Here is a 13,458-nt window from a genome sequence, read left to right on the forward strand (position 1 = left end):
TACCAGGACCCCGAGATCCCTTTGTACTGTAGCACTTTGCAGTTTCTTTCCATTTAGATAATAACTTGCTCTTTGATTTTTTTCTGCCAAAGTGCATAATGTCACACTTTCCAACATTATATTCCATCTGCCAAATTTCTGCCCACTCACTTAGCCTTGTCTATGTCCTTTTGCAGGTTTTTTATGTCCTCCTCACTCACTGCTTTCCCTCCCATCTTTGTATCGTCGGCAAACTTGGATACGTTGCACTTGGTCCCTTCCTCCAAATCGTTAATATAGATTGTAAAGAGTTGGGGTCCCAGCACGGACCCCTGCGGAACACCACTAGTTACTGATTGCCAACCCGAGAATGAACCATTTATCCCAACTCTCTGTTTTCTGTTAGATAGCCAATCTTCCACCCATGCCAGTATATTACCCCCAATCCCGTGATTTTTTATCTTGTGCAGTAATCTTTTGTGTGGCACCTTGTCAAATGCCTTTTGGAAGTCCAAATACACCACATCCACTGGTTCCCCTTTATTCACCCTGTTTGTTACGTCCTCAAAGGATTCGAGCAAATTTGTCAAACATGACTTCCCCTTCATAAACCCATGCTGACTCTGTCCGATTAAATTATGTTTATCCAAATGTCCTGTTACTGCTTCCTTAATAATGGACTCCAACATTTTACCAACCACAGATGTTAGCTGGTCTATAGTTTCCAGCCTTTTGTCTACCTCCCTTTTTAAATAAGGGCGTTACATTAGCAGTTTTCCAATCTGCTGGGACCTTTCCTGAATCCAGGGAGTTTTGGAAAATTACCACCAATGCATCCGCAATCCCTACCACTACTTCTCTCAAGACCCTAGGATGTAAGCCATCAGGTCCAGGGGATTTATCCGCCTTTAGTCCAATTATCTTACCGAGTACCACCTCCTTAGTGATTTTAATCGTGTTTAGCTCCACCCCCCCTATAGCCCCCTGTTTGTCCAGTGTTGGGATATTTTTAGTGTCCTCTACTGTAAAGACTGATACAAAATATTTGTTCAGCATATTTGCCATCTCCATGTTCCCTACTACTAATTTCCTGGTCTCGTCCTCTAAGGGACCAACATTCACTTTAGCCACCCTTTTTCTTTTTATATAACTGTAGAAACTCTTGCTATCTGTTTTTATATTTTTTGCTAGTTTACTTTCATAATCTATCTTCCCTTTCTTAATTAATCTTTTAGTTATTCTTTGCTGGCTTTTAAATACTTCCCAATCTTCTATCCTCCCACTAGATTTGGCTACTTTATATGCCCTTGTTTTCGGTCGGATACTATCCTTTATTACTTTACTAAGCCACGGATGGCTGTCTTTTCTTTTACGCCCCTTTTTCCTCAGTGGAATATATTTTTCTTGAAAGTTGTGAAATATCTCCTTGAATGTACACCACTGCTCCTGTACTGTTTTACACCTTAATCTATTTTCCCAGTCCACTTTAGTCAACTCTGCTCTCATACCTTCATAGTCTCCTTTATTTAAGCTTAGTACGCTGGTTTGAGATCCAACTCTCTCACCCTCCAACTGAATTTGGAATTCAACCATGTTATGGTCACTCATACCAAGGGGATCCTTTACTAAGACATTTTTTTATTAATCCTGTCTCATTACACAGGACCAGATCTAAGATTGCCTGCCCCCTGGTTGGTTCAGTAACATACTGCTCAAGGAACCCGTCCCTAATGCACTCTATGAACTCTTCCTCAAGGCTGCCCTGCCCAATTTGATTTGTCCAGTCAATATGAAAGTTAAAATCTCCCATGATTATAGCTGTTCCCTTATTACAAGCCCCAACTATTTCCTGATTTATACTCCGACCAATAGAGTTGCAACTGTTAGGAAGCCTATAGACTACGCCCACTAGTGACTTTTTCCCCTTATTATTCCTTATCTCCACCCAAACTGTTTCACTATCCTGATCCTTTGACCCAATATCATTTCTCACTATTGCAGTGATTCCATCCTTGATTAACATCGCCACCCCACCTCCCTTTCCTTCCTGTCTGTCCTTCCTAATAGTCAAATACCCCTGGATGTTTAGTTCCCAGTCATGGTCACCTCGCAGCCATGTTTCTGTAATGGCCACCAGATCATACCCATGTGTCGTTATTTGTACCGTCAACTCGTCTATTTTGTTACGAATGCTGCGTGCATTCAGATAAAGAACTTTTAAATATGTTTTGTGACAATTTATTCCTGCTTTTACCCCCTTTACTACTTTACCTTTATCTTTATATATTCTGTCCCTTCCTGACATGCTGTGGTTTTTAATTTCCCCACTGCTACTTTGCTCTATTGCCTTCTCCGCTGACATTTTTATTTTTCGCTCTCTTGAAACCTCCCCCCCACTAATTAGTTTAAAGCCCTCTCTACAGCCCTAGTTATTCGATTCGCCAGGATTCTAGTCCCAGCACTGGCCAAGTTAAGTCCGTCCCAACGGAACAGCTCTCTCCTGTCCCAGTACTGGTGCCAGTGTCCCAAGAAGCAAAACCCATTTCTCCCACACCAGTCTTTGAGCCACGCATTTAACTCTAATTTTATTTACCCTAGCCAAATTTGCTCGTGGCTCAGGTAGTAATCCAGAGATTATTACCCTTGTGGTTCTGCTTTTTAATTTGGCTCCTAGCTGCTCATACTCCCTCAGCAGAACCTCTTTCCTTGTCCTATCTATGTCGTTGGTACCAACATGGACCACGACAACTGGATCCTCCCCCTCCCACTCCAAGTTTCTCTCCAGCCCAGAGGAGATGTCCTTAACCCTGGCACCGGGCAGGCAACACAAACTTCGGGACTCTCGCTCTCGGCTGCAAAGAACCCTATCTATCCCCCTTATGATACTATCCCCTACCACTACAACATTTCTTTTTACTCCCCCCACTTGAATGGCCCCCTGTTCCATGGTGCTGTGGCCAGGTTGCTCATCCTCCCTGCAGTCCCTGCTCCTGTCCTCACAGGGAGTAAGAGCCTCGAACCTGTTGGACAAGAGCAAGGGCTGCGGCTCCTCCAACACTACCTCCTGGATCCCCGTACCTGCCTCACTCATAGTCACACCCTCCTGTCCCTGACCACGGACTACATCTGAATTAGTTAATCTAATTGGTGTGACTACTTCCTGGAACACACAGTCCAGGTAACTCTCCCCCTCCCTGATGTGTCTCAGTGTTTGAAGCTCGGACTCCAGCTCATCAACACGGAGCTGGAATTCCTCGAGCAGCCAACACTTACTGCAAATGTGATCACCGTGAGCATCAATGGTGTTCACCAGCTCCCAACTGCATCGAGTTGCGGTTGATCAGATCGAGCACTGCAGTGGGTGTTATGCTCATCTTGTGTTAGTTATAGAACGTTAAGGTATCAGGCTGCTCGCTGATTAACTCCACTTCCTGTCATCCTGTCACTCGATCATTCCACACAGTTGAACACACTGACAGCGGCGGAATTCATCAGAATGCGGTGAGGCAATTGCTCAACCTACATTCGCACTTTCACCCCCCTTTCCCATTTGCTCTCGTGCCCTTTTCTTTCTCCCTCTTCCCTTCCCGGTAGGTCCACCGCCAACATAAATACTGTGGCAACAAGAGCAGGTCAGAGGCTGGGTATTCTGCGGCAAGTGTCTCGCCTGCTGACTCCCCAAAGCCTTTCCACCATCTACAAGGCACAAGTCAGGAGTGACGTAAGAAAACTACTAGGCACTTGGTCTAAGCGTTAAACAAAGCTTTAATCAACTGTTTTACAACATGGAGGCCTAGTTGTGTCCTTCACTAGTTCCTGTTAAGAATGTCCTGCGCAAGCTGGGCCCGTGCCCGAGTATTTATACTCTCCCTGGACAGCGCCACCCGTAGGCCGCCCAGTATTATTTCATAAGTCTTTCTTTCATGAATGACTGATTCATGTCAAGGAGTGTGATGGAACACTCTCCACTTGCCTGGATGAGTGCAGCTGCAACAACACTCAAGAAGCTCGACACCATCCAGGACAAAGCAGCCCACTTGATTGGCACCCCATCCACCACCTTAAACATTCACTCCCTCCACCACCGGCGCACCGTGGCTGCAGTGTGTACCATCTAGAAGATGCACTGCAGCAACTCACCAAGGCTTCTTCGGCAGCACCTCCCAAACCCGCGACCTCCACCACCTAGAAGGACAAGGGCAGCAGGCGCATGGGAACACCATCACCTGCAAGTTCCCCTCCAACCACACACACCATCCTGACTTAGAAGTATATTGGCCGTTCCTTCATCGTCGCTGGGTCAAAACCTGGAACTCCCTCCCTAACAGCACCGTGGGAGTACCTTCACCACACGGACTGCAGCGGTTCAAGGCGGCGGCTCACCACCACCTTCTCGAGGACGATTATAGTGATGGGCAATAAATGCCGGTCTTGCCAGCGACGCCCACATCCTATAAACGAATTTTTAAATAATGTTCCCTTTAATTATTTTTTGGGTTGTGGCCCCTTTAAGGGGCTGTGCGGCCCATTCAAAATGGCGGGTTTTTCCCGTTTAAAAGCCGGTGAGCGCCAGAGCATTGCGTGGCCGCACAGCTTAAAGGGAACATTGCCCACCACTACTATCTCAGGGCAACTCGGGGTGGACAATAAATACCGGCCTTGTCTACATCCTGAGAATTGTTTCTTAAACTGTCCACAGCCGAGTATTTCTTTCGCACGTTGACAAATGCACAGATGGCTTTAGTGTCAAATAAAGGCACTTTGCTCCCACTCACCCGTATGCTTATCAAAGATTCTGGCTGGTGGGTGTGAATTGGATAATGACGGATTGAATTCTTGGCTCACTGTCCTTGCCCACCCCACAATCAACGGGTCTATGGTCTTGCTTACAGGGGCTGCATACAGTGAAAGGTCCCGTAGCGTAGATCATTTTACCCCTGACTGTGGGGGGAGACACAAGAACAAATAAAAAGGGAACGTGTTCTAATTTCTCTGCTTATATTCTGGACCGACTGTACCCTGCGTTGTGATTTGCTTGTTGACTGCAAACAGGAACAGTTAGAGACAGAGGTTGTGAGACCATTCTTGGAAGACAGAAATCAGGCGGGGTGTAAAACAAGCTGCCAGTTCACTATCGCCCGGACTGTGCTACCGCCCTCCATACCAGCTTCACCCTCAGAGAGTCAACAGAGAGCAAAGCATTGAAGGCCTGTTTTAAAATAAAATTCTCATCCTTGTGTTCAAAGCTCTCCATGACCTCACCCCTCCCCTATCTCTGTAACCCCTTGAGATCTCTGCGCTCCTCCAATTCTGGCCTCTTGCCAGATTTCCATCGCTCCACCATTGGCGGCCGTGCCTTCAGCCGCCTGGGCCCTAAGCTCTGGAATTCCCTCCCTAAACCTCTCCGCCTCTCTCTCATCCTTTAAGACGCTCCTTGAAACCGACCTCTTTGACCGAGCTTTTGATCACCTGCCCCAATATCTCCTTATGTGACCCGGTGTCAAATTTTGTTTGATAATCGCTCCTGTGAAGTGCCTTGGGGCGTTTTACGTTGTTAAAGGCGCTGTGTAAATGCAGGTTGTTGTTGTTGGCCTGGCAGGCTCCAGTGTGACTTACTAATGACTGATATTTCTTCCATTGGCAGTGGAACTCCGAGAGAAGTTAGCAGCTTATGTTGAGGAAGTGAACAAACGGCAGCCCGGCTTTATAAAGGTGGTGAGACACAGCAAGCAGGAAGGGCTGATCCGCTCTCGAGTCAGTGGCTGGCGAGCAGCCACCGCTCCTGTCGTGGCACTCTTTGATGCACATGTGGAGTTCAACGTTCAGTGGTAACTATCACCGTACACTGCCCATCGATGGCATTCTCACATTCCCGCTCCGGCCAGTCCCAGGCTGGATATTTCCGTGTGTGTGGCTGCACAACGAGAATGTAACATTTAAAGAGCACATAATCCAGGAACAATCAACTCTGTCATTGAGCAAAACTGCTTCATGTTATTATATATTCCAACAATGTGAGAATCTTCTCGCACATCGAGCCGGTCCTGGTTTTTCCCCCCCATATGATCCACCCCGTCTAATCCCACTCTCCCCCTCACTCCCCGTACCCTTTAATATCCCACCCAGTCTAATCCCACTCTCCCCCTCACTCCCCGTGCCCTTTAATATCCCACCCAGTCTAATCCCACTCTCCCCCTCACTCCCCACACCCTTTAATATCCCACCCAGTCTAATCCCACTCTCTCCCTCACTCCCCACACCCTTTAATATCCCACCCAGTCTAATCCCACTCTCCCCCTCACTCCCCGTACCCTTTAATATCCCACCCAGTCTAATCCCACTCTCCCCCTCACTCCCCGTACCCTTTAATATCCCACCCAGTCTAATCCCACTCTCTCCCTCACTCCCCACACCCTTTAATATCCCACCCAGTCTAATCCCACTCTCCCCCTCACTCCCCACACCCTTTAATATCCCACCCAGTCTAATCCCACTCTCCCCCTCACTCCCCGTACCCTTTAATATCCCACCCAGTCTAATCCCACTCTCCCCCTCACTCCCCGTACCCTTTAATATCCCACCCAGTCTAATCCCACTCTCCCCCTCACTCCCCGTACCCTTTAATATCCCACCCAGTCTAATCCCACTCTCCCCCTCACTCCCCGTACCCTTTAACATCCCACCTAGTCTAATCCCACTCTCCCCCTCACTCCCCGTACCCTTTAATATCCCACCCAGTCTAATCCCACTCTCCCCCTCACTCCCCGTACCCTTTAATATCCCACCCAGTCTAATCCCACTCTCCCCCTAACTCCCCGTACCCTTTAATATTCCACCCAGTCTAATCCCACTCTCCCCCTCACTCCCCGTACCCTTTAACATCCCACCCAGTCTAATCCCACTCTCCCCCTCACTCCCCGTACCCTTTAATATCCCACCCAGTCTAATCCCACTCTCCCCCTCACTCCCCACACCCTTTAATATCCCACCCAGTCTAATCCCACTCTCCCCCTCACTCCCCGTACCCTTTAATATCCCACCCAGTCTAATCCCACTCTCCCCCTCACTCCCCGTACCCTTTAACATCCCACCCAGTCTAATCCCACTCTCCCCCTCACTCCCCGTACCCTTTAATATCCCACCCAGTCTAATCCCACTCTCCCCCTCACTCCCCGTACCCTTTAATATCCCACCCAGTCTAATCCCACTCTCCCCCTCACTCCCCGTACCCTTTAATATCCCACCCAGTCTAATCCCACTCTCCCCCTCACTCCCCGTACCCTTTAACATCCCACCCAGTCTAATCCCACTCTCCCCCTCACTCCACGTACGCTTTAATATCCCACCCAGTCTAATCCCACTCTCCTCCTCACTCCCCGTACCCTTTAATATCCCACCCAGTCTAATCCCACTCTCCCCCTCACTCCCCGTGCCCTTTAGTATCCCACCCAGTCTAATCCCACTCTCCTCCTCGCTCCCCGTACCCTTTAATATCCCACCCAGTCTAATCCCACTCTCCCCCTCGCTGCCCGTACCCTTTAATATCCCACCCAGTCTAATCCCACTCTCCCCCTCACTCCCCGTACCCTTTAATATCCCACCCAGTCTAATCCCACTCTCCCTCTCACTCCCCGTACCCTTTAATATCCCACCCAGTCTAATCCCACTCTCCCCCTCACTCCCCGTACCCTTTAATATCCCACCCAGTCTAATCCCACTCTCCCTCTCACTCCCCGTACCCTTTAATATCCCACCCAGTCTAATCCCACTCTCCCCCTCACTCCCCGTACCCTTTAATATCCCACCCAGTCTAATCCCACTCTCCCCCTCACTCCCCGTACCCTTTAATATCCCACCCAGTCTAATCCCACTCTCCCCGTACCCTTTAATATCCCACCCAGTCTAATCCCACTCTCCCCCTCACTCCCCGTTCACTTTAATATCCCACCCAGTCTAATCCCACTCTCCCCCTCACTCCCCATACCCTTTACTATCCCACCCAGTCTAATCCCACTCTCCCCCTCACTCCCCACACCCTTTAATATCCCACCCAGTCTAATCCCACTCTCCCCCTCACTCCCCATACCCTTTAATATCCCACCCAGTCGAATCCCACTCTCCCCCTCACTCCCCGTACCATTTAATATCCCACCCAGTCTAATCCCACTCTCCTGCTCACTTCCCGTACCCTATAATATCCCACCCAGTCTAATCCCGCTCTCCTGCTCACTCCCCGTACCCTTTAATATCTCACCCAGTCTAATCCCACTCCCCCCTCACTCCCCGTACCCTTTAATATTCCACCCAGTCTAATCCCACTCTCCCCCTCACTCCCCGTACCCTTTAATATCCCACCCAGTCTAATCCCACTCTCCCACTCACTCCCCGTACCCTTTAATATCCCACCCAGTCTAATCCCACTCTCCCCCTCACTCCCCACCCTTTAATATCCCACCCATTCTAATCCCACTCACCCCCTCACTCCCCATACCCTTTAATATCCCACCCAGTCTAATCCCACTCTCCCCCTCACTCCCCATACCCTTTAATATCCCACCCAGTCTAATCCCACTCTCCTCCTCGCTCCCCGTACCCTTTAATATCCCACCCAGTCTAATCCCACTCTCCCCCTCGCTGCCCGTACCCTTTAATATCCCACCCAGTCTAATCCCACTCTCCCCCTCACTCCCCGTACCCTTTAATATCCCACCCAGTCTAATCCCACTCTCCCTCTCACTCCCCGTACCCTTTAATATCCCACCCAGTCTAATCCCACTCTCCCCCTCACTCCCCGTACCCTTTAATATCCCACCCAGTCTAATCCCACTCTCCCTCTCACTCCCCGTACCCTTTAATATCCCACCCAGTCTAATCCCACTCTCCCCCTCACTCCCCGTACCCTTTAATATCCCACCCAGTCTAATCCCACTCTCCCCCTCACTCCCCGTACCCTTTAATATCCCACCCAGTCTAATCCCACTCTCCCCGTACCCTTTAATATCCCACCCAGTCTAATCCCACTCTCCCCCTCACTCCCCGTTCACTTTAATATCCCACCCAGTCTAATCCCACTCTCCCCCTCACTCCCCATACCCTTTACTATCCCACCCAGTCTAATCCCACTCTCCCCCTCACTCCCCACACCCTTTAATATCCCACCCAGTCTAATCCCACTCTCCCCCTCACTCCCCATACCCTTTAATATCCCACCCAGTCGAATCCCACTCTCCCCCTCACTCCCCGTACCATTTAATATCCCACCCAGTCTAATCCCACTCTCCTGCTCACTTCCCGTACCCTATAATATCCCACCCAGTCTAATCCCGCTCTCCTGCTCACTCCCCGTACCCTTTAATATCTCACCCAGTCTAATCCCACTCCCCCCTCACTCCCCGTACCCTTTAATATTCCACCCAGTCTAATCCCACTCTCCCCCTCACTCCCCGTACCCTTTAATATCCCACCCAGTCTAATCCCACTCTCCCACTCACTCCCCGTACCCTTTAATATCCCACCCAGTCTAATCCCACTCTCCCCCTCACTCCCCACCCTTTAATATCCCACCCATTCTAATCCCACTCACCCCCTCACTCCCCATACCCTTTAATATCACACCCAGTCTAATCCCACTCTCCCCCTCACTCCCCATACCCTTTAATATCCTACCCAGTCTAATCCCACTCTCCCCCTCACTCCCCGTACCCTTTAATATCCTACCCAGTCTAATCCCACTCTCCCCCTCACTCCCCGTACCCTTTAATATCCTACCCAGTCTAATCCCACTCTCCCCCTCACTCCCCGTACCCTTTAATAACCCACCCAGTCTAATCCTACTCTCCCACTCCTCTGAGTCAAAAGGTTGTGGGTTCAAGTTCCACTCCACAGACCCGAGCACAAAAATCTAGGCTGACACTCCAGTGCAGTACTGAGGGAGTGCTGCACTGTCAGAGGGGCAGTACTGAGGGAGTGCTGCACTGTCGGAGGGGCAGTACTGAGGGAGCACCGCACTGTCGGAGGGGCAGTGCTGAGGGAGCGCCGCACTGTCGGAGGGGCAGTGCTGAGGGAGCGCCGCACTGTCGGAGGGGCAGTACTGAGGGAGTGCCACACTGTCGGAGGGGCAGTACTGAGGGAGCGCCACACTGTCGGAGGGGCAGTACTGAGGGAGTGCTGCACTGTCGGAGGGGCAGTACTGAGGGAGCGCTGCACTGTCAGAGGGACAGTACTGAGGGAGCGCTGCACTGTCGGAGGGGCAGTACTGAGGGAGCGCTGCACTGTCGGAGGTGCTGTCTTTCAGATGAGACGTTAAACTGAGGCCCGTCTGCTCTCTCAGGTGGATGTAAAAGCTCCCATGGCGTCTATTTCGAAGAAGAGCAGGGGAGTTCACCCCGGTGTCCTGGGACCAATATTTATCCCTCAATCAACATCACTAAAACAGATGATCTGGTCATTTATCACATTGCTGTTTGTGGGAGCTTGCTGTGCGCAAATTTTCTGCTGCGTTTCCTACATTACAACAGTGACTACACTTCAAAAAGTACTTCATTGGCTGTGAAGCGCTTTGGGACGTCCTGAGGTGGTGAAAGGCGCTATAAAAATGCGAGTCTTTTTCTTTCATTCGTCTGCTTTCTAAATGCTCGATTGATACAATTGTTTACAGAATCTTGGCTTTTATTCAACTTTATTTAACAATAAAAACTCCAGGGGAAAGCAGCTTGAGTGATTGGTGCCCTCCCTGAGATTAGCGCGGCCGCTGTGAAGCGGATTGCTCAGAGCCAGGCCGTTTCAGGAGTTAAGCCTGCTTAAGTTCTCCTGGGAACCACGGCGACGTCCTTGTGACACCCCCGCAGCTCCGCGTGATTTTTAAAGGCTGTCGGAGGTTGACTTTATTTCAAGTATGGAGCTATGTGTGGGAAGGACTTTATAATTAAATAAAGCGATGGGGTCGTTGAGCTTTGTGGGAGTTCAGCCTATTAATGGATGCTGGGATTCAGCCTCACTGGCTGATGCAGTCCCACCTTTGTAAAGAACACTAAACGCTGTCAGGCGCACGTTTTTGAAAGGGTTTTAATTATCTGGATTTTCTTTGCAGTGCGACAAGTCACAATTAAAGTAGCGAATCTGACAAATGGTTTAGTGGAGTCTATTAAAGGTCACGTGATTAGTATCAGTGGTGGAAGTTGCCTCAAAATATACAGTGGGCCAGAATTTACTGTGAAAAAAAATACAGTGGTGAGGCAAAGGGCACTCCCCGTTATTTGGGTGCAAATCGGATCGCAACTTCAGAGGCCATTCAGCCCCTCGAGCCTGTTCCACCATTCAATCAGATCATGGCTGATCTGCACCTCAACTCCATCGACCTGCCTTGGCTCCCTATCCCTCGACACCCTGACCCAACAAAAATCCGTCAATCTCAGTCTTCAAAGCGCCAATTGATCCCCAGCATCCACAGCCTTTTTGGGGGAGAGAGTTCCAGATCTTCACTAGCCTTTGTGTGAAGAAGTGCTTCCTGACGTCACCCCGGCTCTGATTTTATGACTATGCCTGTTTCTTGATCCTGAACTGCAAAAGTATTTTAAAACGTGCAGCCATCAGTGTAATAGTCGTAGAAAGTTTGAAGTAAAATTGACGCTGTGAACTCCATTAGCTTAAGTGTTGGGTAAGGCTATCAAGGGAAATGGAGGCAAGGCAGGTCGATGGAGTTGAGGTGCAGATCAGCCATGAACTGAGTAAAACGTCTAAAATTCTTAGCGGGCTTGACAGGGTAGATGCTGAGAGGCTGTTTCCCCTGGCTGGGGAATCCAGATCTAGGGGGCACAGTCTCAGGATAAGGGGTCGACTATTTAGGACTGAGATGAGGAGGAATTTCTTCACTCAGAGAGTTATGAATCTTTGGAATTCTCTGCCCCAGAGGGCTGTGGATGCTGAGTCGTTGAGTATATTCAAGGCTGAGATCGATAGACTTTTGGACTCTAGGGGAATCAAGGGATATGGAGATCGGGCGGGAAAGTGGAGTTGAGGTCGAAGATCAGCCATGATCTTATTGAATGGCGGAGCAGGCTCGAGGGGCCGTGTGGCGGAGCAGGCTCGAGGGGCCGTGTGGCGGAGCAGGCTCGAGGGGCCGTGTGGCGGAGCAGGCTCGAGGGGCCGTGTGGTGGAACAGGCTTGAGGGGCCGTGGGGTGGAGCAGGCTCGAGGGGCCGTGTGGTGGAGCAGGCTTGAGGGGCCGTGTGGCGGAGCAGGCTCGAGGGGCCTTGTGGCGGAGCAGGCTCGAGGGGCCTTGTGGCGGAGCAGGCTCGAGGGGCCGTGTGGCGGAGCAGGCTCGAGGGGCCGTGTGGCGGAGCAGGCTCGAGGGGCCTTGTGGCGGAGCAGGCTCGAGGGGCCTTGTGGCGGAGCAGGCTCGAGGGGCTGTATGCGGAGCAGGCTCGAGGGGCCATGTGGTGGAGCAGGCTCGAGGGGCCGTGTGGTGGAGCAGGCTCGAGGGGCCGTGTGGTGGAGCAGGCTCGAGGGGCCTTGTGGCGGAGCAGGCTCGAGGGGCTGTATGCGGAGCAGGCTCGAGGGGCCGTGTGGTGGAGCAGGCTCGAGGGGCCGTGTGGCGGAGCAGGCTCGAGGGGCCGAATGGCAAACTCCAGCTCCTATTTCTTATGTTCTCATGTTCTTAAGTGAAATAGAAGCATAAAATAGCGCGAGTTCAGAATATTGATGTCTGCTGAGCGAGTCTGGAAGCAAAAGTTACTCCGCTATCAGTGATGTGGCATCACGTTGCCTAAAATTGAGAGCCTTTAAGTGAAAGAGTGAGAGACTGCTACCTGCTGAGGTGTTCACCGTTACTGCTGCCTCTGTGGAGCCTCCTGAATGTAACAGGAGCTGAAGGAATGGGAGAGGGTTGACCGATAACAGTTGAACTATTGCACCAAAATACTGGAGTTACTGCATTAACCTGCACCTCAACAGGGCTGTCTGTTTAGCATTTCATAGTTTGTTTGATTTTAGGGTTTGTCCTGTCAAATTCAGAGGACTACTTATCCTCACGCCAGGCACAGTGATGGCATTGTGGGATGAAACTAAACTCAAAAACCAGCTAATCACAAGCCCAATGCTGCTCAAGCTCCTAACCATAGGACTACCACACTTTTAGAAAGAAAGAACTTGCATTTCTCCAGCGCCTTTCACCACCTCAGCACGTCCCAAAGCGCTTTATAGCCAATGAAATACTTTTGAAGTGTAGTCACTGTTGTAATGTAGGAAACACGGCAGATAATGCGCACAGCAAGCTCCCACAAACAGCAATGTGATAATGACCAGATCATCTGTTTTTAGTGATGTTGATTGAGGGATAAATATTGGCCAGGACACTGGGGAGAACTCCCCCTGCTCTTCTTCGAAATAGTGCCATGGGTTCTTTTATGTCCACCTGAGAGGGCAGACTGGGCCTCGGTTTAACATCTCATCCAAAAGACTGACCTTCCGACAGTGCAGCGCT

At 50.3% G+C, this 13,458-nt stretch overlaps 1 protein-coding gene across 1 annotated transcript in view; it reads left to right on the plus strand.

Moving 5' to 3' along the window:
- The window catches only part of LOC147107196 (polypeptide N-acetylgalactosaminyltransferase 18-like), a 729,889-nt gene that overhangs the window by 487,949 nt on the left and 228,482 nt on the right, over positions 1-13,458 (plus strand). The window contains exon 4 of the mRNA XM_086008375.1: positions 5,624-5,807. Within this exon, the coding sequence (XP_085864501.1) occupies positions 5,624-5,807 (184 nt within the window). The remainder of the gene's footprint in view (positions 1-5,623; positions 5,808-13,458) is intronic.

This window comes from Somniosus microcephalus, chromosome 15 (assembly GCF_052327205.1).
Source record: "Somniosus microcephalus isolate GS21.2 chromosome 15, FLI_Smic_1.0, whole genome shotgun sequence".
Taxonomy (NCBI): Eukaryota; Metazoa; Chordata; class Chondrichthyes; order Squaliformes; family Somniosidae; genus Somniosus; species Somniosus microcephalus.